Here is a 25,047-nt window from a genome sequence, read left to right as displayed (position 1 = left end):
AAAGTCCTGTGTCTCTGATTGAAATGTTGGGTCCTATGAAACTCCATCCATCTCTGATTCTGCCTTTTTTATTTCTCTCTTTCTTTATATCATTGTTACAATGTGGGTCAGCCATTAGTACATTCTTGCGTTCAGTGGAATCAGTTGCTCTTAGAAGGAGTCTTGTGTGTCTCACTTTATGGGAATAGATTCTTACAGCGCTTTCTCTCTTTACATAATAGCATAATTACAGGGATGTAAAAATAACATCCCCTTGTGATCCAGACTGGATACAAGTGTCTCAGCACATGTCTTTCTTTAATTGCTCCAGCGGCAGACAAATTTACAGTTGTGTCTGATGAGGCTTAATGTACTTGATTTCGAGACAAATTGTAACAATGGTATCCATTAGTGTAGACAAAGGCCTATCGCTGGTCAACACTATTGGTGTTCAACAGTCTTAGAAATTGCGTTAGAATTCCTCTGCTCAGGATTACTGCTCGATTGCATTTTGAAGAAAATAGCTGCTGAATTAGGCCACTGAATTAGGTTTAGGATCAGCAGTGGTGGTACCGTCTGGTTTTAGTTGGCTTTGTTAGTGACAGAAATCTAGTGTTTTTGCTCATGTGAAACTTGCATATCAGTTAATGAGCTGGCCATAAAGGACCATTGCTTTATTTCTGCCTTTCCTGCTCCTGATCAGGGTGTTAATTCTCTCAGTTCTGATGGCACTGCTCCCATTCCCAAACTGCGTGGGTCCTGAATCTTGTAGCGGAGCAGCTGCTTCGTTGTTCTTGTAGTTGGGGGGGGGGGGTGGGTGGGGGGTGGTGGCTGGCTGTTTCAGGTCTCTGTTTCCTTTTGACTGCTCCTGCTCTACTGCGTTGTTCCCCCCTTCTCTAAGTACTATTATGTTTATAATAGTACTTAGAGAGAAGTCCTGTGAAAAGGTGCCCCGAACACCCAAAACATCCACGAACGGCCCCCCCGGCCGCAACTTCAAAGCGCCCGCGGGAGATGGCTCGGAGAGCATCTGCAGCGCACTGTCGGCAATGCTGCATGCTTTTATTTAAACCACTGCAAAAAAAAACCCTTAGCAAATGTAATCACCTCTAAGTCTGCCAAATGATGCTTCACCTCCCGAAGGACGTGGATGAGCTTTCCGGACGTCGATGGTGGGCACTGAGGAAATGGCTTATTACCTGCACCAGATTCCACCCCCCCTCCCCCCCCTTTTACCCCCCTTCCACCCCCCCCCACCCCCGTCCCCTTCCCTGCTCCACCCTCTCAGCTCACCCCCTCACAACCCCGTCCCAGCCCGCCCCCCCCTCGCACCATCTTCACCCCGCACCCCCTTCCCCTGCACCCACCCCCTCCCTCTACCCCTCCCCCTTGCATCCCCTCCTCCCACCGGCACCATCCTACACCTGTGTAGGGGCCCCAACAACCCCACTGCCTTGTGGGCGTCTCGGGAGAGACCAAGGCTAAGGGAGTAAACCCTAACAGAAAATCCGGAGCGGAACCCCGTAGGCGGTCATGTGTCACCTTTGGCATGTTTCCGGCAGTTCCTGCAGCCATACTGGTGCCAAACGTCGTGTCCTGCACTCCTTTGGACCCCACCAGAAAGGCCGAGAGGGGGGTTTTGACGACTGGGCAATTCTCAACCTCCATAAATTTGCCCAGGCATGCGCCATGGAGAGGTCACTCCATAGTTGCCTCACAGCGACTAAAACAACACGGAAGGCAGCAGTTACGGGTTATAAGTCCAGATAAATTGGCGTAGAAACTGGGCGCCACGGGTTGCCTTTGTCGGTGGGAGAGGTCATTGCACCTCACTGGACAGCTACCGCCCGCCTCAAACCGGGTAGCCCCCGGTCAATAAGGTTCTGTCCCGCCACAGTCTGCCTGCTTCAATGGGTGCTTGGAGCTCAGGGTCATTGCCCGAAAGGTGGACTGATACACCGCACCAAACAACATGAAAAAAGGAAAGAAGGTACCAGCCCTTCGCTTTGCAAGCTGGAACGTCAGAACTATGTGTCCTGGCCCGTCGGAAGACCTTACACAAATCAACGATTCTCGGAAGACCGCCATCATTAACAACGAGCTCAGTAGATTCAATGTGGACATTGCAGCACTTCAGGAGACTCGCCTCCCCGCGAGTGGCTCTCTAGCAGAGCAAGACTACACCTTCTTCTGGCAGGGCAGGGATCCTGAAGAACCAAGACAGCATGGAGTGGGCTTCGCCATCAGAAACTCCTTGCTCAGCATGATAGAGCCTCCCTCAAATGGCTCGGAACGCATACTGTCCATCCGACTGCTCACCACCTCTGGTCCAGTACACCTACTCAGCATCTATGCTCCAACACTCTGCTCCGCACCTGAAGCTAAAGACCAGTTCTATGAACAACTCCATAACATCATTAGCAGCATCCCCAACACCGAACACCTATTCCTGCTGGGGGACTTTAATGCCAGGGTTGGGGCCGACCATGACTCATGGCCCTCCTGCCTTGGGCGCTATGGCGTTGGAAGGATGAATGAGAACGGGCAGAGACTGCTTGAGTTGTGTACCTATCATAACCTCTGCATCACCAACTCGTTCTTTCACACTAAACCCTGTCACCAGGTTTCATGGAGGCACCCAAGATCACGTCGTTGGCACCAGCTAGACCTCATTGTCACAAGGCGAGCCGCCTTAAACAGTGTTCAAATCACACGCAGCTTCCACAGTGCGGACTGCGACACCGACCACTCCCTGGTGTGCAGCAAGGTTAGACTCAGACCAAAGAAGTTGCATCATTCCAAGCAGAAGGGCCATCCGCGCATCAACACGAGCAGAATTTCTCACCCACAGCTGTTACAAAAATTTCTAAATTCACTTGTAACAGCCCTTCAAAATACTCCCACAGGGGATGCTGAGACCAAGTGGGCCCACATCAGAGACGCCATCTATGAGTCAGCTTTGACCACCTACGGCAAAAGTGCGAAGAGAAATGCAGACTGGTTTCAATCTCATAATGAAGAGCTGGAACCTGTCATAGCCGCTAAGCGCATTGCACTTTTGAACTACAAGAAAGCCCCCAGCGATTTAACATCCGCAGCACTTAAAGCAGCCAGAAGTACTGCACAAAGAACAGCTAGGCGTTGCGCAAACGACTACTGGCAACACCTATGCAGTCATATTCAGCTGGCCTCAGACACCGGAAACATCAGAGGAATGTATGATGGCATGAAGAGAGCTCTTGGGCCAACCATCAAGAAGATCACCCCCCTCAAATCTAAATCGGGGGACATAATCACTGACCAACGCAAACAGATGGACCGCTGGGTTGAGCACTACCTAGAACTGTACTCCAGGGAGAATGCTGTCACTGAGACTGCCCTCAATGCAGCCCAGCCTCTACCAGTCATGGATGAGCTGGACATACAGCCAACCAAATCGGAACTCAGTGATGCCATTGATTCCCTAGCCAGCGGAAAAGCCCCTGGGAAGGACAGCATTACCCCTGAAATAATCAAGAGTGCCAAGCCTGCTATACTCTCAGCACTACATGAACTGCTATGCCTGTGCTGGGACGAGGGAGCAGTACCCCAGGACATGCGCGATGCCAACATCATCACCCTCTATAAAAACAAAGGTGACCGCGGTGACTGCAACAACTACCGTGGAATCTCCCTGCTCAGCATAGTGGGGAAAGTCTTTGCTCGAGTCGCTCTGAACAGGCTCCAGAAGCTGGCCGAGCGCGTCTACCCTGAGGCACAGTGTGGCTTTCGTGCAGAGAGATCGACTATTGACATGCTGTTCTCCCTTCGTCAGATACAGGAGAAATGCCGTGAACAACAGATGCCCCTCTACATTGCTTTCATTGATCTCACCAAAGCCTTTGACCTCGTCAGCAGACGTGGTCTCTTCAGACTACTAGAAAAGATCGGATGTCCACCAAAGCTACTAAGTATCATCACCTCATTCCATGACAATATGAAAGGCACAATTCAACATGGTGGCTCCTCATCAGAGCCCTTTCCTATCCTGAGTGGTGTGAAACAGGGCTGTGTTCTCGCACCCACACTTTTTGGGATTTTCTTCTCCCTGCTGCTTTCACATGCGTTCAAATCCTCTGAAGAAGGAATTTTCCTCCACACAAGATCAGGGGGCAGGTTGTTCAACCTTGCCCGTCTAAGAGCGAAGTCCAAAGTACGGAAAGTCCTCATCAGAGAACTCCTCTTTGCTGACGATGCTGCTTTAACATCTCACACTGAAGAATGCCTGCAGAGTCTCATCGACGGGTTTGCGTCTGCCTGCAATGAATTTGGCCTAACCATCAGCCTCAAGAAAACGAACATCATGGGGCAGGATGTCAGAAATGCTCCATCCATCAATATTGGCGACCACGCTCTGGAAGTGGTTCAAGAGTTCACCTACCTAGGCTCAACTATCACCAGTAACCTGTCTCTAGATGCAGAAATCAACAAGCGCATGGGTAAGGCTTCCACTGCTATGTCCAGACTGGCCAAGAGAGTGTGGGAAAATGGCGCACTGACACGGAACACAAAAGTCCGAGTGTACCAGGCCTGTGTCCTCAGTACCTTGCTCTACGGCAGCGAGGCCTGGACAACGTATGCCAGCCAAGAGCGACGTCTCAATTCATTCCATCTTCGCTGCCTTCGGAGAATACTTGGCATCAGGTGGCAGGACTATATCTTCAACACAGAAGTCCTTGAAGCGGCCAACACCCCCAGCTTATACACACTACTGAGTCAGCGGCGCTTGAGATGGCTTGGCCATGTGAGCCGCATGGAAGATGGCAGGATCCCCAAAGACACATTGTACAGCGAGCTCGCCACTGGTATCAGACCCACCGGCCGTCCATGTCTCCGTTATAAAGACGTCTGCAAACGCGACATGAAATCGTGTGACATTGATCACAAGTCGTGGGAGTCAGTTGCCAGCATTCGCCAGAGCTGGCGGGCAGCCATAAAGACAGGGCTAAATTGTGGCGAGTCGAAGAGACTTAGTAGTTGGCAGGAAAAAAGACAGAGGCGCAAGGGGAGAGCCAACTGTGCAACAGCCCCAACAAACAAATTTCTCTGCAGCACCTGTGGAAGAGCCTGTCACTCCAGAATTGGCCTTTATAGCCACTCCAGGCGCTGCTTCACAAACCACTGACCACCTCCAGGCGCGTATCCATTGTCTCTCGAGATAAGGAGGCCCAAAAGAATTATGTTTATAGATCAAGTAGTGCAAAATTTTGTTCTTTTAAAAATCTAAGAATTGTTGCCGGTATGCTTAAGATATAAATAGACCGCTCCATAATATATCGCAGAAACTGTTGCAGAATCTATATTATCTTGCTTGAGAGTTTTGTTGGTCTGGCACTGTTGGAGAATTCTCATATCCTTGTCTATAATGGAATCGCTGAAAGTCTTGAATCATGAAAGCTCTACCTTCACAATAAAATGGCGGGTGAATTTTTTTTCCCGTCTGTTTGCAAGTGCACGGCTTGTATATTACATTGAAACTATCACTTGCATGTGATAACATTTTGATGAAAAATACACATTTGACAGCTGGCTTTTTAAAGAATAAAGGGCAATTGTCATCAGACTTCTGTTAAAAACAGTGTCCCTTTAAATTGAATGGATGCTAGAGAGTGCACAGCTGAGAGTTTCTGCACTTCTGACTGGTTTCACTGGGAATTTATACAAGAAACCGCAGATTAGCCTTCTCCAGCTTTAAATACAGGGCTGAGTACAGCACTGCTTTATCTTGTGTGCTCCTGTGCTGGTTGGACAGGGGGTGAGGGGGGGGAGGTTGGCGGTATGTGAGGAGGCGTGGAGAATTGCCTTGTTAAATCATCAGCGGAGGGGCCCACAGGAAATGAACTCTCCATCCTCCAGTTAATATTGACCTCCTGGCTTCTGTCCAAATTGTGCTGCAGTTGAATAGCAGAGCAGTACAGTTTTACCATTCAGTACTCAGTCGACTCCTATAGTGTATAGCAGCTTTGAGACGAATGTTATTGGAGAAAGCTGCTGTTTATTCCATCGACAAGAAAAAAAAAATCACTTGAGTCGTAAACAGTGAGCATGCAAAACGAGTTCTACTTTTATAATTCCAAGAAAACGGAAAATGTTGGGATGTAGAATCGTGCCCCTGAGAAAAAGCGGCAGTTTTCCATGTTATGGGAAGTTGAGGAATTTTTACTCCAGGGAGAGTGGAATGGATAAGTTGGAATTCTGGACTTGCTTAAAGGCAGAACATTATAAACTTGATAACTAAGAAAGTAAGGGAAACAAAACACGGCACAGGCATGCGTCGCTTTGACAAGCTGAAGAGATCCATTCCTTTTCTGGCACGTTTTCATGTTTATAAAGTAAGTTGGGTGATTTTGATTTTTTATGGCATTACTAGGAAAAGAGCTGCAGTTGTTGACAGGCCTAGATTTAAAAAGTGGGATTGTGCTATTTTTTACTAAGACTGGTGAGTATCAAAAGAGAATTCACTGATGTCACACATGCACCTGACATGAGTGAATGTGAGTGCACACGACACGTGAAGCTTCTCAGTATCCCACACCTGGATATATGCTAATTTGCTGTATGTTGTTATGGCAGTCTCATAGTGAAGATATCTGCAATGTGTGCAGGTACGTTTGCCTGGTGTGGAGCTTAACACATTTAGGAATGCAATTTTCCCTGATCACCGATACAAGTATAAGCTAATTTTCTCTGTTTTGCACTTGCACTGTCATTTATATTCGCAACCAAAGGAAACTATACCCCTTACTGTCATAAAAGGCACCTCAGTAGCTGTATGACATCTTATAGGTTTAGTTTAGAAGTGACAACAAAGGATGATCAAAAATAGTACATAATAAGCTGTAAGGTGGTTTCCTGGTTGATCCGTAACCGATTGTCCCTTACATTGAGGATAATTTCTTTAGAAGCCACTTGACATCATTTAAAATGTGAACATTTCTTGTAAGGAAGATCAGCTGGAGGACAGCTGATCTAATAGGATTTCATGCAAAAAATGTCATCTATCAATCAGTTGGTGCTGATTGCATTTCAGCAATTATCTCTTGGAATGAGCTGGTTACGTTTGCAATGAAGAAAACTGCAAATACTGGAAGTCTGGCACAGAGGCACAAAATTCCAGAAGTACACAGCAGGACCGTCCTCTTTTAAAAAGAAAAGACAGCTAAATGTTTTATTTGTAAACATGTGTCTGGTCAGATCTACACCTGAAACATTCATCAGTCTTCCCTTTTCAGATGTTGATGGACCCTTTAGGTGTTGCAGGATTTATTTTTGAGCTTCAGTTATATTTGTTTATCTTTTCTCCTCAGTTTTTGCTCTCCTCAGGCAGTTCAACCACGACTAAGTTCTGTGCTGTCCTCACCCAACTTCCATACATGTTCTTTCCAACAGCAGCCATTAAATAATCAGGAATGGAAACCCTGCCCAATTTTTATGCTTCCCCCGCCACCTCACAAAATGCAAATTGTCTATGTTGATGGCATCAGCAAGCTACCTCACCTGGCCCCAGCAAGTATTGGAAAATTGCAGGCATGTTGCCTGCAATTTTTCAACCTTGGATAGAAAATCGCAGGTAAAGTGCCCAAAGTTTTCCACTGCACGTTGGTGGTAGGCAAGACTCTCGCTACAGACTTCGTAAAGTTAACCCTATGTTAACCTCCAGTGTGTAAACCGTAAAATAGAAGGTAAGTGTCGAAGGCAGCGAGAAGTGCATTTTGTGTCAAGTATTCTCCCATTGTCTATTGGGGGAAACATTAGTATAAATATTAATTGACTTAAAAAAGTCAAATTCCTTGCCTCACTGGGCCTAGTGGAGATCTCCTTGATGAGGTCCTCTTTGGCAGTATTATTGATGTGGAGGCGCTCCAGAAATGTTCTTGTGATGGTGGGAACAGCTATTTGTGTCCTCTCATTCAGCCCTACAAGCCTCTGAGATATCTGCACTCCTCCAATTCTGGCCCCCCTCAAGTAACCCTGATTTTAATCGTTCCACTATTGGTGATTGTGCCTTCAGCTGCCAATGCGCTAAAGCTCTGGAATTGCCTCCCTAAACCTCTCCATCTCTCTACTTCTCTTTCCTCCTTTTAAGAAACTCTTTTTAAAACTACCTCTTTGACCAAGGTTTTGGCCATTTGCCCTTATATCTTTTTATGTGGTTCGGTGTTTGGTAATGCTGCTGTGAAGCGCCTTGGGACATTTTACTATGTTAAAGACACTATATAAATGCAAGTTGTTGCTTTGAACCATTCAGCTAATCAATCTGAAACCACCTGACCCCATTAGCAGCTAGGTTTGCTGGTTGTAGTTATCCTTGTAACTTGCATCAATGGTGGATGAATGCATCAGTGAGGCCATGTGATACAACTGCAGTGACATCTGGGATGCAGATGGTGTGGGTTGGTGATTGAGCAAAAGAAATGGAAAGCAAAGCAGGAGAGCAAGCAAACCAGAGCAAAGCGGAAATTTAGAGGAAATCAAACAGTAAAACAGGTGTGGAGCAGATGGAAGGAAGTGTATAAATAAAAAAACAACTTTGAGGCCGCCAGTGAACTGGTAGAGAATAAGGAATAGAAAAGATTGTGTGATTGCAGGCTGCTATATCAGTTTGGATTTGAGAGGGTTTTTTGTAGTTTTTATATCATTCATTTTGGTTATGAGGAATGGAGCAATGATGTGTGCACACCTATTGATTATTTCTCACTGCAAAAGAAGTACAGTGAAAAAGGCCCAAAGAGCTTAAACTTTGTGTCAGTATTATCCATATTGAAGTGTTCATGAAGTGTCTGTTAGATACTGAGTACCATAGTATACCCATGGTTGCATTTTGCACGGTGGAAGCAGAGACTTTGAATGTTTTTAAGGTAGAGGTAGATAGATTCTTGATAAGCAAGGGGGTGAAAGGTTATTAGGGGTAGGCAGAAATGTGGAGTTGAGGTTACAATCAGATCAGCCATGATCTTGTTGAATGACGGAGCAGGCTTGAGGAGCCGTGTGGCCTACTACTTCTCCTAACTCATATGTTCGTATGTATGTTCGTAGTAACTGCACTAAGCATTGGCAAGCTGGTTTGGCCTGGGTCAGATACTGATCACAGGTCACTTATGTTATGCTGATAGTATGTCTGATCTGTACCAGGCACATTTTTATTTGAGGGCTATTTTTCAAATGAGAGATGCGAGCTGAACATTGAAAGGGGAAGAGCAACAAATGGTGCTAATTTAAGGCCTTCACCTTTTTTGAATCAATAACTGTAATAAATCCCTTAGAATTAACCATGTTCGTGGAAAAGGATGTTGCATTATATAAGTTAATTAACATTTTTTTTGTCTGTTTTGTTGGAGCAATCCTTCTGCTGGCTTTCCCTTGGTGTCCTGTCTCTGGTTGAGGCTGCAGCTGTTGCAAGTGTTGTTTTTCAAACTGGGTAGATGAAATTCTTGTACCTTACCAAACTGGCACGGCGGATGTTCATATTCCTATGGCGAGAGTCAGCCCTGATGTGCAGCTTACATCCCAGCAGCTTTCATATCATTCGCATCTTATTTAAATACTAATAAACATGCTTTCTGTGTATACTCTTGAGCAGTCAAAACTGTGTTGAATGTAAAAGAGGTCAGATTTTTCTCAGAGGGGGACATTGGGGGATATTTCATTTCAAGTGCAAATTTTTGAACATAGACCTCTTTATTCTGAACTCTCAACTTTGTATGCACTCTTTCTCTTGCACCCCCACCCCTCAAGCACATGGCTAGCAGTGTGACATTTCATTTCCTCTCTACTGTATACTCAGGGTCTGTCTAAGCAAAAATTGTCAAACTCATGCTGTTAGCACAACACTTAAGAGCTTTTTATACTGCAGAATGCTCAGTTCAGGCCGGTAACAAGCCTGTGAACTGTGGCTGGAATTGAAGCTGTGTGTTGCCTCATTAACAGATTTGTTCCAAAATCTACTTCTCCTCTGTCTTTTTGAAAAGACAATCTTTCAATTGGCACATGCATGTACTTGCAAATGTATATGTTTGCTTTAGGTCTTGTGCACTCTGTGTTTTCTCTGGCTGAGAATGAGAGCCTGTTCACAGTATTTATTGTACAAGTCTTTGGTCCAGTCAACAGCGCTGTGCTATAGCAAGGGGCAGCTCAGGTAACTCCAGAGGTGCTGGACTTTCAAGTAGTCTTTCAGGGTTGAGGAAAGATATATATGACATAGTAGAAGACCAGCTGGTGCATCAAGCCAACCCCACACTCATGATGCCTTTAGCACCATGACTAGACACTTCTACCCAACCCCGTGCAGCCATGTAATCTTCTGTGAGATGCAGAAAAAGAGGGAAAGGAGGTACAATAAAGGAAAAAATACTCTGGAAAATTCCTCTCTGACCCCTTCAGGTAATCAAAACCTGTGCAGGAGATCACATGGGCCACATGTTATTTGTTACTGAACAATATGATGCAATCTCTAGATTTGCCTTCCATTTCAGAATAGGAGCATAACAAACATCTGTCCTGAGTGTTTCAAAAGCAGTAAAGATTGTGGATGAGTGTGCCAGCAGCCAATGATGGCCTGTTTTGTTAACCAGCTACAGAATGAAAAATATTTGGCCAGAGGAGGCGTTGCACAGTCAACTCAAAGAGATGATTGCTCGTGACCACTCCATTTCCTGCTAGGCAGACTGTAATTGGCACAGTATTTTTGACTCTGTACCATTGTTTATGTAGGATGTGTGCCTTGCAGATAACAAACTTGCTTGATGCTCACAAAATCAAATTCGTTTGCCCAGTGTGAAATGTGCCACATAGAGCACAGCTTCTTAAAGCCATTTACAGAACAGTAACAGCACTGTGCTTTTGGAGGGAAAACACTTAACTCCCAGCTGCATCATTGATACTTCAAGATGGCCTATACAAAAGTGGATTATGTTCGAGCAAGTTCAGTGCTTCATATTAAAAACTGAATTATAGACAAAGTTGAAATCCTTGTGTTTGCACTCTCGCACACTGATTTCCTTTATAGGTCTGGACCGATCTATTCTCTGTGGCTAAAACTAGTGTTATGCTGTTACTCCAAAGGATGTTTTAATGAATTGGTGCATCTGCACTTAAAGTGGCTCTTTCACTCATTCATAATCAGTGTAGTATTATGAGTAATTGTTTTTTTAATGTACAAGTGTTGTTGTGATTGAGCCCTGTAATGCAAGTTATTCTTCCAAAGGTAACAAACTGAGTGTTTTATAGGCTAAGGATATTGCACTTTTGATTTCATATATGTTTTTTTTGAGGCTGTTAATTATTTACAGCTTAAAAAGTGCTGTCAGTATTTGTCCCTTGTACAGCATTAATTTAAGTAGCAGGAAGCTTTTGTGAGGGCTGATATCTATAACCTCTTCTGTACTAGATAATTTCACTCATTGCATACTTATTTTCCTCATGATTATCCTTTGCAATTGGATGGAATAGCAGCAGAAAACAGCAAAAACTGCCTGTAAGGGTTACTGCTGCCTCCTGGCCCTGAGCTTCATTTTTCCTCTTCACCACTCTCGACTCCTATCTCCACTGATGGTGGGAAGGGGCAGGGCTCAGCTTCCTGGCAGGTTTTGCTTCCATTTTCCCTCTAGCTACCCTCACTGTGAACTTTTAATGTGGATGAATGCCTTAAATAAAATGCTTTTATGGTAAAGTAGCCCATATTGCAATTTTTCATCACTCCTTTCATTATTTTGGAAGCACTTCAATTATATATGTTTGTTATGCAATGAACAACAGGTGCAACAAATCTTATTAGGCTTTGGTCAGTGCTCCAGCCTGTCCTTATCAAATTTATAGTTAATTATTAAAATCATATCTTCATGACAAAATAAAATAATGTCTGATTGCCTGCTCAACTGAGCTCGTTATGGGTGAGTTTTTAGCCCTTGTTCTGGGTCACCAGAATGAGCAGCATATGGAAGTGGGACGCTTGGGGAAAAAAACACTTTTTCTCACGCAACTCAAATGAAGTTCACTGCCAGCTAAGCATCAGTAGTGGTCTTGCAGAAATCCATAATCCTAAAGGAGTTACAGAGTTGTTTTCTCTGTGATCTGTAATATTAAGCAGTATGCAAGCTCTCTATAGTATTGCACCAATAATGAATCATTCTGTTCTCATGCTCTCAGGTTGATTTTTAATCATTTTGTAAAGTTGGAGACACAGCTTTCCCTTCCTGCTTGTGTGACTTTTGGCTACATTTTGACGGAAAGACTGTTTATTACAAACTGTGTAGTTGTATCAAGTTTGTGAAGGACTTTCTCATTGACTGAAACAATGCCTGTTTTTATTTCAGTAGTACCTTGCATGAAATTCTATTTTATGCATATTAAAGGGCTGAAATTTAAAATTCTTGTGAAATGCTATGTTTGTTTTGGAAATGATCAAGAGGAATATTGTGATCCTAATGATTTTCAAATGGTTTAAAGAATTCCACCTGCCATATTTGCTGTATCAACCAGAATGGTGACACAATATACCAGTGATGGAACACAAATAGGTTTGAGACTATCTGTTTGGTGTATTTTCCTATTTTGGTGCAGCTGTAGCATTTTTGCCTCTGAGTCAGATGGTTGTGTATTCAAACCCCATTCCAGAGATTTGTGCACATAATCTAGGCTGGCGCTTAAGTGCAATACTGAGGGAGTGCTGTGTGCTGAAAATAGTGTATTTCAGATGAAATGTTAAACTGAGGCTCTGCCTGCCCTCTCAAGTCAACTGAAAGCATTCCACAGCATTGAAGAAGAGTGGTGGTTGTCTCGGTGTCCTGGCCAACATTTATTCCTCAATCAACACCTAAAACAGATAATTTCATTGCTGTTTGTGGGACATTGCTGTGCACATGTTGGCTGTCAAGTACTCTTATATGACAACAGGAACTACACTTCAAACAACTTCATTGGCTGTAAAGTTCTTTGGGATATCCTGAGGTCATGCTATATGGTCATGCTATATAAATGCAAGTTCTTTCTTTTAACAATATCTACCCTTGTAAAACAGAGCAACTTTCATACAGAGAGCAATTGATTCCCCCCATTAAACACAGAGGAAGGCAGTAATCTATGATGCTGCACAGTCTTAATAAAACAATATTAAAATTTGCGTCTCATGAAATTAAACAAGATCTCCAATCTGAGAGAATCCACCTCTGCTGTTGATGATTTCTTATTGCATGTCATGTTTTAACTGATAAAAGTGTATTGTTGCAAATCATTACTTTAATCATTTATACTGTTGGTTACCAAAGACTGACCTGTATTAACAGGTCTGTTTTGACAAAATGTGACATAGTGATTAAATGTCATATAAATAATCATTTTCTAATCAGATATGTTCATTTGATGCAACACCTTTCCTGTTTTTTGCCAATTAAAGTTTTGTGTGGTGCACTTGTTTTTTTTCCTCTTATCTGGTAGGTCTTTAATGATGTTGGCAATGTACGCTGCACCAAATAATTGGAGGTATATTAGGTTTCTTAAATCATATATCACATCTGGGACTCCCATATCCAGCGAGTCCTGCATTCATATTATTATTACACATTTTACAGATTAGATATTGTACAGAGATGTGCTTTCCAAGTGATGTAATAATGCTACTGAGATGTTGAGGTGCCTAGAAATGTTTACCAAAGTCAGGTTAGTATTTCCAGTGATTTATAATGTGGGAGGGTGGGAATTTCAATGCTGCATAATATTACTAATTGTACTAATGTATTTGGAAAAAAAAATTCCTCCTGTGGTTTGCAGATAGTTTGGTTTTAAACCATGTTTTGTTTGATTTGGGCTGTGGGTATGCAAAATGCGGATATTATAGTGGCGGATTATGTGTGAAGTAGACTGTATCAGTCTCCTAATGGTTGAATTCATTGATGGAGTTTGTGACTTTGTGGGAACTAATTAAGCCTAGTTAATGAGGATTGGACAATATGATTTAACAAATTTAACCAAAGTGTAGATTTCTGTTCCTTATCCAATTTCAGACAGGCTGATGATTTCTTTTCTTTATTCCAATCACAACCCTAATCCTAAACTGCTCCCACGCAGCACAGTTAAGTGCCCGGAATGCATAAATATTCTTATAATTTTTATGCCTTGGGATGGAAGCGTGTGAAAAATTCCACTGCAACGTCTCTGGGAAAGGGTAGAAATAGCTTTTACTGAAGCGATGGACTGGTTAGCCTGTTGAAAACAGCTAAACCCCAATGTCACTTATTTTTCTTCATTTTTCTGCATTGAAAATTTAGCAACTGTGAATTATTGAACTGCTAAATATTATCCAGAATAAGCATTTATTAGATAAAAGTTCAAAATGTTCCAGGGAGCATGCTCTGGGCTCCTCTGGGCATTGACTGCCATTGACCCCGCCATCTTTGAAAGCTAGAGTCCCGTCTTGAACCTCCCTTTTTTCTCCTAAGTCCTTGAAGTTGTTGTCTCCTCTCAAATCCATGCCCATCGGTCTTAGAAGTCCTTGTTTGAACTTCTGCAATCGGGTTTCCGTCCCCCTATTATTTTTTTTATTCACTCATGGGATGTGGGCGTCACTGGCCAGGCCAGCATTTATTGCCCATCCCTAATTGCCCTTGAGAAGATGGTGGTAAGCTGCCGCCTTGAACCGCTGCAGTCCATGTGGGGTAGGTACACCCACAGTGCTGTTAGGAAGTGAGTTCCAGGATTTTGATTATAGTACTGATTATAGTGATTTACAAATGAATCCTAGTTGATTATGACAAAGGTAAACTATTCCTCCTTGTCCTTCCCGCCCTGCCTGCAGCCTTTATGAATGTTGACCACGAATATATACTCTAATGCCTCTCTTCCATCATCCGGCTTGTTGAGACTGCACTTGTCTGGTTTCACTCGTATCTATCCTATGATAGCCAGAGAATCAGCTGCAATGGCTTCTCACGCCCGCACAGTTACCACTGGTGTCCCCAAGGATCTATCCTTAGCCCCCTCCTTTTTCTCATCTACATGCTGCCCCTTGGCGACATGATCCAAAATCACGGCATCAGTTTCCACATGCCTGCTGAAGATGCCTAGCTCTACCTTTCCTCTACCCCTCTTGACCACCCCCCCCCCTGTCTCTAAATTGTCTGACTGTTTGTCTGATATCCAGTATTGGATGAGCAGAAATTTGAATTTTGGGAAGACAGAAGCAATTGTTTTTGGTCCCCATCACAAACTCCATTCCCTTGCCACTGACCCCATCCCTCTCCCTGGCAAATGTTTGAGGTTGAACCAGATTGTCCTGTAACCTTGGTATATTTGACCCCAAGATCATCCACACATTTGCACCAATACTAAGACTGTCTATTTCCACCTCCAGAAGATCACCCACCTTCGACTTTGTCTCAGCTCATCTGCTGCTGAAAACCTCATCCGTGTCTTCGTTACCTCTAGACTTAATTAGTCTGCCATACACCTTGCTGGTCTCCCATGTTCATCACTCCACAAACTTGAGATCATTCAAAACTCTGCTGCTCATGTCCTAATTCGCACTAAGTCCTGCTCACCCACCTCCCCTGTGTTCATTGATGTACATTGACTTCATTTTAAAATTCTCATTCTTGTTTTCAAATTGCTTCATGGCCTCGCCCTTCCCTTTCTCTGTAATCTCCTTCAGCCCTACAAACGCCCCCCCCCCCCCCCACCCCTCTCCCCCCAACCAGATCTCTGCGCTCCTCCAATTTTGGCCTATTGAGCATCCCCAGTATTAATCACTCCACCATTGGTGCCCATGTTTTTAGCTGCCTAGGCCCTAAGCTCTGGAATTCCCTCCCTATATCTCGCTACCTCTCTTCCTCTCTTTCCTCCTTTAAGACACTCTTTAAAACCTACCTTTTTGACCTAGCTTTATGTCATTTGGCCTTGGGACATGCTATTATGTTACAGGTGCTATATAAATACAAGTTGCTGTTTATTGAACATGCTGGTGGGGAAGGGCAGTGTCAGTGTTTGGAATTAGCACGTACAATTCTACATTTGCTATCTATGACCCTGCTCACCAAATATTTGCTAATACCTCTGCTACAAATACACTAGTAGAATCTGGTGCCTCTTGCTTTAAATAGAAGTAGTCCTATAAATCTATTTATCCGCAGCAATAGACAAAATTACAGAAACATAAATCTTTTTACTATGTGGCAAATGAAGTACTGACCTGGGGCGGCACAGTGGCGCAGTGGTTAGCACTACAGCCTCACAGCTCCAGGGACCCGGGTTCGATTCTGGGTACTGCCTGTGTGGAGTTTGCAAGTTCTCCCTGTGTCTGCGTGGGTTTTCTCCGGGTGCTCCGGTTTCCTCCCACAAGCCAAAAGACTTGCAGGTTGATAGGTAAATTGGCCATTATAAATTGTCACTAGTATAGGTAGGTGGTAGGGAAATATAGGGACAGGTGGGGATGTTTGGTAGGAATATGGGATTAGTGTAGGATTAGTATAAATGGGTGGTTGATGGTCGGCACAGACTCGGTGGGCCGAAGGGCCTGTTTCAGTGCTGTATCTCTAATCTAAACTCCTCATACACTCCCACTACCAAATGCAAATTTCACATCAGAAAACTGAAACGTCACAACAGCAAGAAGCGTTTAATTTGAATAACAAAATATTCTAAAGTATCAAATATATTCAGTTGATACAATGTCATGACTTGCAGCCCTGTTTCAGCTCTTACTGGACCCTGTATGAATGTGGGATGGAGGATTTATACAGGTCAGCAATCACGGCACCATATTTCTGGGCCATATGGATGGGTTCAGTATTCGGTCTGCACAGTCAGAGAAACTATGGGAATAACCATCAGTCATGTTTGAGGTAGTGATAGACTAAAAATGGGCTCAATTTGTGATCTTCAAGCAGTAACCCATATTTGAATATTCTGCTGTTTAATGAATTTAATTGATCAGAATTGACTTATATTCTGAAGCATTATTAAGAAGGAGTATCTGTAGTTACTGGTGCTTGTTGGAACTTCCTTCTTTGATACTGTAAAACTGTAGCTCAGTGAGTGAAACATTTCTGTACAAAGTAGAAGCATGTATGGAGATTGGAATCAGTCACTGTGGACAATCAGTTTTTAGATTAGATTAGAGATACAGCACTGAAACAGGCCCTTCGGCCCACCGAGTCTGTGCCGACCATCAACCACCCATTTATACTAATCCTACACTAATCCCATATTCCTACCAAACATCCCCACCTGTCCCTATATTTCCCTACCACCTACCTATACTAGTGACAATTTATAATGGCCAATTTACCTATCAACCTGCAAGTCTTTTGGCTTGTGGGAGGAAACCGGAGCACCCGGAGAAAACCCACGCAGACACAGGGAGAACTTGCAAACTCCACACAGGCAGTACCCAGAATCGAACCCGGGTCCCTGGAGCTGTGAGGCTGCAGTGCTAACCACTGCGCCACTGTGCCGCCCAGTTTTGGCTATCCTTCCCCATTCATAATGTCACTCCAGGGGAACTTGCTGTGTAAAATGTTTGTACAATTTGCCCGGGCACCAGATTTCCATAAAATATAGAAATGAGAGCATTAAGCAATTATGTATATACGACAGGATTGGAGATTTTTAAGAAGAGTGCTAGTCCCTAATTTTGGCTATTACGGGATATGGGGATCGTGTGGGAAGGTGGAATTAAGGAAGAAAATAAGCCATGATCATATTGAATGGCAGAGCAGGTTGAAGGGTCCAATGGATTACTCCTGCTCCTATTCCTTATGTTCTTAATTTCAACACATTTATTATCTTATTTATACTTAATTCATTAGTTTTTGCTCAATAATACAGTTGATAGTAATTCTTGCATTTTTTTGATGTTAAATAAGTTTTTAAAGTAAATATTGGTCTGCATTAAGACTTTCCCAAGTTGGATCTAAATGGGATCTAATGCAGTGGGTCATCCTTAGAAGCATTAAACAATTTCCTGAATCAATAAAAGGTCTGCACAAGGTTCATGCTGTGACCATGGGTCAGTCTGGAGATTTCATGCTCTCTGATGCTTTCACAGGGTTGCACAGTCATGTCAAGCAAGGCAACATTTCAGGCAGGGGAAATGTTTTTGGATGGAGGTTGCTGTTCTCGAAAGCTCGTGGACTTGATTGCTTGGTGAGCCTGCACAATATGTGCCTGACTAAAATATAATAAATCTTTAACTTGTGTCCCAAAATATGTGCTGCACTGAAGAGCACGTGATTTTGATATGGAATAAAAAGTTTAATTAGACTGGTACAAGCACATACTTATGTCCAAAATTGAATGTGACTAAAGTTCAAATTTTTGATATTTTAGAATATTTTGTTATTCAAATTAAACGCTTCTTGCTGTTGTTACTTTTCAGTTTTCTGATGTGAAATTTGCATTTGGTAGTAGGGGTGTATGAAGAGTTAAAGGTCAGTACTTCGTTTGTCACACAGTAAAAAGATTTATGTTTCTGAAAGCTCTGGTGTTAAAGCATGGAGAGATGCATTGTTCCTACTTTATAAAGAGTCTGGGCATAGACCGGCTGTGAAGTTGCACAAAGACTGCAACTGAATACAAAGTTTTTTTGCCTGCAGTGATCCACAACTCGGGGCCCATTCCAGAGGTTGGTGAGCAGGCCTAGCTGCCTTCCTGACCCCTGAACACAATAACAATTAACACGTGAAAGAGGAAGTCAAGATTGCCATCATCTCTTAAACTCAGGCTACAGGAACCAATTAGGAGTAAATGAGCTGAGGCTGGGTTACCAGCATCTGAAAGGGTCTCACTGCTTCTTTTGTTCCTGAGCAGACCAGTTCCTCATAAGGATTTCTGTGGGGACATGGGAGAAAAGGGAAGTGTTTTGTTTGGCGTAAAGGACAAATTTTCTTCAGAAATTTTCTTCTTCCAGTAATGTTGGCACAATTTTTTGATCCAGAATTTTGTTTGTCATTTCGATTGCCTGGCATGCACTGAATCACCTTTGAAAGGACCACTGTTCCTATTTTCTCCTCCTACTGAAAGTCATAATGACGTGTTTACAGAAATGAATGAAAGCTGCATAATTTCTGAGATGAAGATTGGTGCGTTTGGTAGTGGCATCACGCTGGATGTGGCGGAAATGGTGGAGGATGATCCTTTAGATGTGGAGGCTGATGGGGTGGAAAGTGAGGACAAGGGGAACCCTGTTGCGGTTCTGGGAGGGAGGGGAAGGGGTGAGGGTAGAGATGCGGGAAATGGGCCGGACACAGTTGAGGGCCCTGTCAACCACAGTGGGGGGAAATCCTGGGTTGAGGAAAAAGGAAGATGTATCAGCAGCACTGTTGTGGAAGGTTGCATCATCAGAGCAGATGCGTCGGAGATGGAGAAACTGGGAGAATGGAATGGAGTCGTTACAGGAGGTGGGGTGTGAAGAAGTGTAGTCGAGGTAGCTGTGGAAGTCGGTGGGCTTATAATGAATGTTAATAGACAGCCTATCCCCAAAGATGGAGGCAGAGAAATTGAGGAAGGGAAGTGTCGGAGATTGACCACGTAAAGGTGAGAGAAGGGTGGAAATTGAAAGCAAAGTTGATAAAGTTTTCCAGTTCAGGGTGGGAGCAGGAAAGGGCACCGATACAGTCATCAATGTACTGGAAAAAGAGTTGGGGGAGTGGGCCTGAGTAGGACTGGAACAAGGAATGTTCTACATATCCCACAAAAAAACAGGCATAACTAGGACCCATGTGGGTACCCATAGCAACACCTTTTACTTGAAGGAAGTGAGTGGAGTTGAAGAAGTTGTTATTCAATATGAGAACAAGTTCAGCCAGGCGGAGGAGGGTGGTGGTGGATGGGGACTGTTTGGGACTCTGTTCAAAGAAGAAGCGGAGAGCCCTCAAATCGTCCTGGTGGGGGATGGAGGTGTATGGAGAGATTGGATGCCCATAGTGAAGAAGAGGCAGTTGAGGCCAGGAAACTGGAAATTGTCAAAATGACGTAGGGTGTCAGAAGAGTCACATATGTAGGTGAGAAGAGACTGGACCAGGGGAGAAAAGATATAGTCAAGATAGGAAGAAATAAGTTCAGTGCGGCAGGAACAGGCTGAAACGATGGGTCTCCCAGGACAGTCCTGTTGTGAATTTTAGGAAGGAGGTAGTCTGGGGTTGCGGGACTATGAGGTTGGAAGCTGTAGAGGGAAGATCTCCGGAGGAGATGAGGTCAGTGACAGTCCTGTGGACGGTAGCTTGATCGGTGGTAGGGTCATGGTCCAGGGGTAGTTAGCAAGAACTGTCTGAGAGTTGGCACTAAGCCTCTGCAAGTTCGATGTCGGCACTCCAGACAGCAACAGCACCACCCTTGTCTTCAGGTTTGATCACAATGTCAGGATTAGATCTGAGAGAATGGAGTGGAGCAAGTTCAGAGGGAGACAGGTTAGAGTGAGTGAGGGGAGCAGTGAAATTGAGATGGCCAATGTCTCGCCGACAGTTTTCAATAGAAAGATCAAGAGTGGGTAAGAGGCCAGAGGGCCTTTTTGGTTACATTTTTTTTCTTTTTATTTTAGTTTAGTTTGTTTCATCATTCATTTTTTTTACTGTGTGCCTGCCCACTTTTGTTTTATGTTTGTGCTTTTGGCCAGGGTGTCAATTAACACCCTCTCTGCACTAATGCATTGTCTTTCAGCACACCATTAGCACACCCTTTGTCTTTGCTCCATGATATTCTTATCAGTTATTCTCTGTGGCCCTCTGCCCTATCAGCACCTTACCTTTTGTTATCTCTTGCTCCACCCCCACTTTATTTGTTTAGTTTAGTTTAGAGATACAGCACTGAAACAGGCCCTTCGGCCCACCGAGTCTGTGCCGACCATCAACCACCCACTTATACTAATGCTACACTAATCCCATATTCCTACCACATCCCCTCCTGTCCCTATATTTCCCTACCACCTACCTACACTAGGGGCAATTGCTAATGGCCAATTTACCTATCAACCTGCAAGTCTTTGGCATGTGGGAGGAAACCGGAGCACCCGGAGGAAACCCACGCAGACACAGGGAGAACTTGCAAACTCCACACAGGCAGTACCCAGAATTGAACCCGGGTCGCTGGAGCTGTGAGGCTGCGGTGCTAACCACTGCGCCACTGTGCTGCCCCATTAAAACCTATTGCATTTCTAACCTTTGCCAGTTCTGATGAAGGGTTATTGACCTGAAACATTAACTCTGCTTCTCTCTCCACAGATGCTGCCAGACCTGCTGAGTATTTCCAGCACTTCTTTGTTTTTATCTCAGTCTGCTGTCCTTGTTCTTGGTGGCCAAATCTGACAGCACTTCAAATATTATGGGAAAAGTAGTCATCACTTCTTTTCTGGGGCAGGTTGCTAAAAAGAGTAGTTTGGACCAGGACACTGGATACATTAGAGGTACTTTTACATTGTGCTTATGTTACCGGATTCCTGAAGCCTGGGTGTTGTGCAGTCGGCTGCGAGCCAAATGTAAAACTACCAAGACTAACGGCTCGGAAGTCTAGCTTAAAATGGACCTCACAACCACTGACCTTGGCGTGTCTGGCAGTTTTAGATTTGATTTGTAGCTGGCTGCACAAGATTGTCATTTTGGGAATCAAGTGACACTAATGAGTGCTGTGCAATATAGAAGTGCCTTTAAAAAAACATCTGGATGCTGTAATAAGAAAAACAGTAGGTCTCACCAAGGCCTTCTATAATAATATTATGGTTCCAGTTTCATACTGAATAGTCTGGGCAATAGAGCCCAAGATCTTGTTTGCTTTAGCTGCAGCCATCCCACATTGCATTTGAACCTTTAGGGAATGGTCAATGACTACCCCAAAGTGTCTCTCCCTTCCTGTCACCGTTAACCCACCAATGTTGTACTCTCCACTCAAATTCTGTTCTTAATTGCACAATTATCTATACTGAAGGACCTTTGCCAAACTTGCACCCACTCCCACAATCTATCCAAATCCATTTGCAATCTATATCCTCATTTTAAAATCCTTACTCTACTGCAGTTTGTAAATTTAATATCTATACTATCTGTGCTTTGCTCTATATTAATAAGCATCTTACACAGGAGTGTACCCAACACTGAATAGTGGGGACAGCTCACCAGTGACCAGAGCCCATTGCAGAGCAACCCCAATTAAAATCACCTTTTGTCTACTTCCTTTAGTGAATTTGTGATTCCTATCACCACATCCTCCTTGGCATTAATATGTTCGTTGTCCTGGCCACATCCTCCTGTTGCACTTTTTCAGAATTTCTTGTTTTCTGGTCTTTGAATTAACACTTCTTTCAACCAGTCTGCCCTGAGCTTTGAATATTTCCGGCAGGTTAGTGCACAGCTTCAGATTTTGATGTCTGTGAGCACATTCATATTGTTCTAATTAACACTAAGTTGTTCATGTCTTACATTCTTCAAACAAATCTGGATTTGTTTAGTTTGGTGCATGATTTCTTTTTTTACAGGCTAGAAAAGGTTAAGAGATTAAAGCCTGATTTCCAGCCCTGGCCTAATACCTGCAAAGGAATGGCAGTTTAAAGCAAGTGACTTCTTAAAGCAGAAGACAGTTTCTGTTCTATTCGCAGACACCTTTAAGCTGGCCTTTACTGTGGCTGTTGTGTGTTCAGTATTTGGGTTGCTAACGGGGTGTGATCTAATGGACCTTTCGATAGTGTGTATGAGACTTCCATCCTGCATCCTGCTGTGTGTCAGCTTGTGCAGATTTCAAGTTCCTTAAATTTATAGAAGCAAGGGATTAATTTCAGAGTCTGGTTGCAGGGAGGTGACATTTACTCCAGCTGTGGCATCATGTCAGGCCATCAACTTTATCCTTTTCTTCCTCACAACTCCTTTTCCTCTTCCCTTCCCACCCTTCTTCCTGTTTTGTCTTCGTGCAGAATGTCCATTGATGCATTCTGTGGTGGTGAGGGGGCATAACAGTCAACACCACATAGTTTATTTGGTGGCAGGGTCAGTACTGACTAAGGCAAAAAGGGCTACTTTGACTTTTATGCTCAACAGTTTAACCCGCCCCTTATTCCAAACTGAGAAGTTGTAACTCACTATTCTCTAACTGCCCTCTAACATTTTTACTCTGCACTTATACGTGAAATGAAGATTCTGGTCTGTTCTTCGAGTCACTTGTGTTCCAGCACAAAACATGTTTATTCAGCGATGATTTTTTTCTCTACATAACATCCACCATTATACATTGAAAAATCAAATCTAAAGCCCAGATAGATTTGTATGCAAATAGTTTTACAAAAATGAATATCGATAGTTTAAATATATGCACAATTTAATATTGGAAAATCAGCCCAAAACACATTTATGCAATGGTTAGGAAGAAAAAAATTCTGGAAATTCAAAAATGAATTACTCTGCTAATTCTAGAAGTTTCCTTATTCTAATGTGGTGCATGACATTCTGCAGAGCATAAAGGGTTAATACAGATTTAGGATTAGTTCCCTGGCCTTGTGTCGTTAAGAGGATGTCTGTTGAAGACAAATGACTGTTTAATGTTTTGGACCATCTGGCTCTGTCAGTATTTGAAAAAGGAGATAGATTGCAATCTTTCCTCTTTAGAGATGCTCACAGACATGCTGTTATTTCCAGCATTTTCTGTTTACATTCTGTTGTGTATTGTGTGTGCATGTTACTGTATGTTACAGGAAGTTACAGCACTATATTACTGTTAGCAAGTCACAATTTTAGGAATGTAGGACTTCACCATACAGTGTTGCAACTTCTTGTGATGTAAAGTATTATAATTTATAATCTATAATTAGTTGTGCTATCTGGCTCCTTCCATCTGAGTTGTGACAATTGACCAGAGTAATTGTGACAGATCAGTAGAGAATGGGTGAGGAGAATAAATGAAAAAAATTTCTGGAGCAGTGACACTACATTTCGAGATATTGTGGCAGATTACTGCTGATTCTGCAACTTTGAGGTTATTGCTAGATTTGTAGTTGAACCTGATAGAATTCACTGGTCTGCAGGAAAAACCACTGGTCCGTCACCTTGATAGAAAGCTGAAGTGCGCTTAGTGTATCTCTCTTTGCAAATGTTTGCTGGAGGCAGCTTGAAAAAAGCCTGTACCAGAAGCATTCTGCATATGCGAGCTGAGCCCTAGGAACATGCATCGGTGTTGGAATGTATAAACAGGTCCATTCACACTCATGTTTATGTTGCTAAATGTGCTAGCTTTGGTCTAGCGGTATTGATTGATGTGAATGATCACCAATTTTCTATTAAAGGTGTTTTTCATTTGCCAATATTATGCCAACTCTAGTGTGCTGCAGGTTCACTACATACGACATGTATTCAGCTCTGTCTGTTCTCTGAAATTGTGCAGAGTCCGTGTTTGGATCTGTGTTGGATCTTCAAGGGCGAACGTGCAGAAACTGAGCTATTTTTTTTGTTTGTTCTTGGGATGTGAGCATCACTGGCGAGGTCAGCATTTATTGCCCAATGTATTTCTCCAGTTTTCGGTGCTTAAGCAGTAGTTGGCATTGTTGTGGTGCTTCTGTGAGGCTGAGAACTATGTGGATAGCATCTTTCTGGAATGAAAACCAGAAATGCTGGAAATACTCAGCAGGTCTGGCAGGATCTGTGGAGAGAGAAGCAGAGTTAATGTTTCAGGTCAGAGACCTTTCATCAGCATCTTTCTGTAGCTGGTCACTCCGTAACTGAAGAGTGTGCAGGCAGAGAGGGAATGGATGACCACCAGACAGTTGAGGAGGGAGTTACTGCAGGAGACCCCTGAGTGCATCCTGCTCACTAACCTGTTTTCAGTTGGCAAGGGCAATGTTTCCTCTGGGAAGTGCAGCCAGAACCAAGTCCAAGGCACAACGGGTGGCTCAGATGTACATGGGGGGAGGAATAGTTAGGGGAGCTGACAGGCGTTTCTGTGGCTGCAGACGTGACTCCAGGATGATGAGGTAGCAGAGAGGGTTGATGAGGGTAATGTGGTTGATGTGTGTATAGACTTCCAAAAGGCATTTGTTAAAGTGCCCATAATAGACTTGCCAGCAAAGTTGAA

At 43.5% G+C, this 25,047-nt stretch overlaps 1 protein-coding gene across 8 annotated transcripts in view; it reads left to right on the top strand.

Annotated features, from left to right (window-relative positions):
• tnk2b (tyrosine kinase, non-receptor, 2b) overlaps positions 1–25,047 on the top strand; it is a 308,398-nt gene that overhangs the window by 170,893 nt on the left and 112,458 nt on the right. For 4 of the 8 annotated variants that reach the window (XM_068042399.1, XM_068042394.1, XM_068042400.1 and 1 more), the window contains exon 1: positions 5,966–6,350. The exons of the other annotated variants lie outside the window; for them this stretch is intronic. In XM_068042399.1, the coding sequence (XP_067898500.1) occupies positions 6,288–6,350 (63 nt within the window). In that variant the 5' untranslated portion in view covers positions 5,966–6,287. Of the gene's footprint in view, positions 1–5,965; positions 6,351–25,047 lie in introns of those variants that run through there. 8 annotated transcript variants of the gene reach the window in all.

This window comes from Heterodontus francisci, chromosome 11 (genome assembly GCF_036365525.1).
Source record: "Heterodontus francisci isolate sHetFra1 chromosome 11, sHetFra1.hap1, whole genome shotgun sequence".
Taxonomy (NCBI): domain Eukaryota; kingdom Metazoa; phylum Chordata; class Chondrichthyes; order Heterodontiformes; family Heterodontidae; genus Heterodontus; species Heterodontus francisci.
Note: the sequence above shows the minus strand (reverse complement) of the source record. Positions and strands in the feature narration are given on the sequence as shown.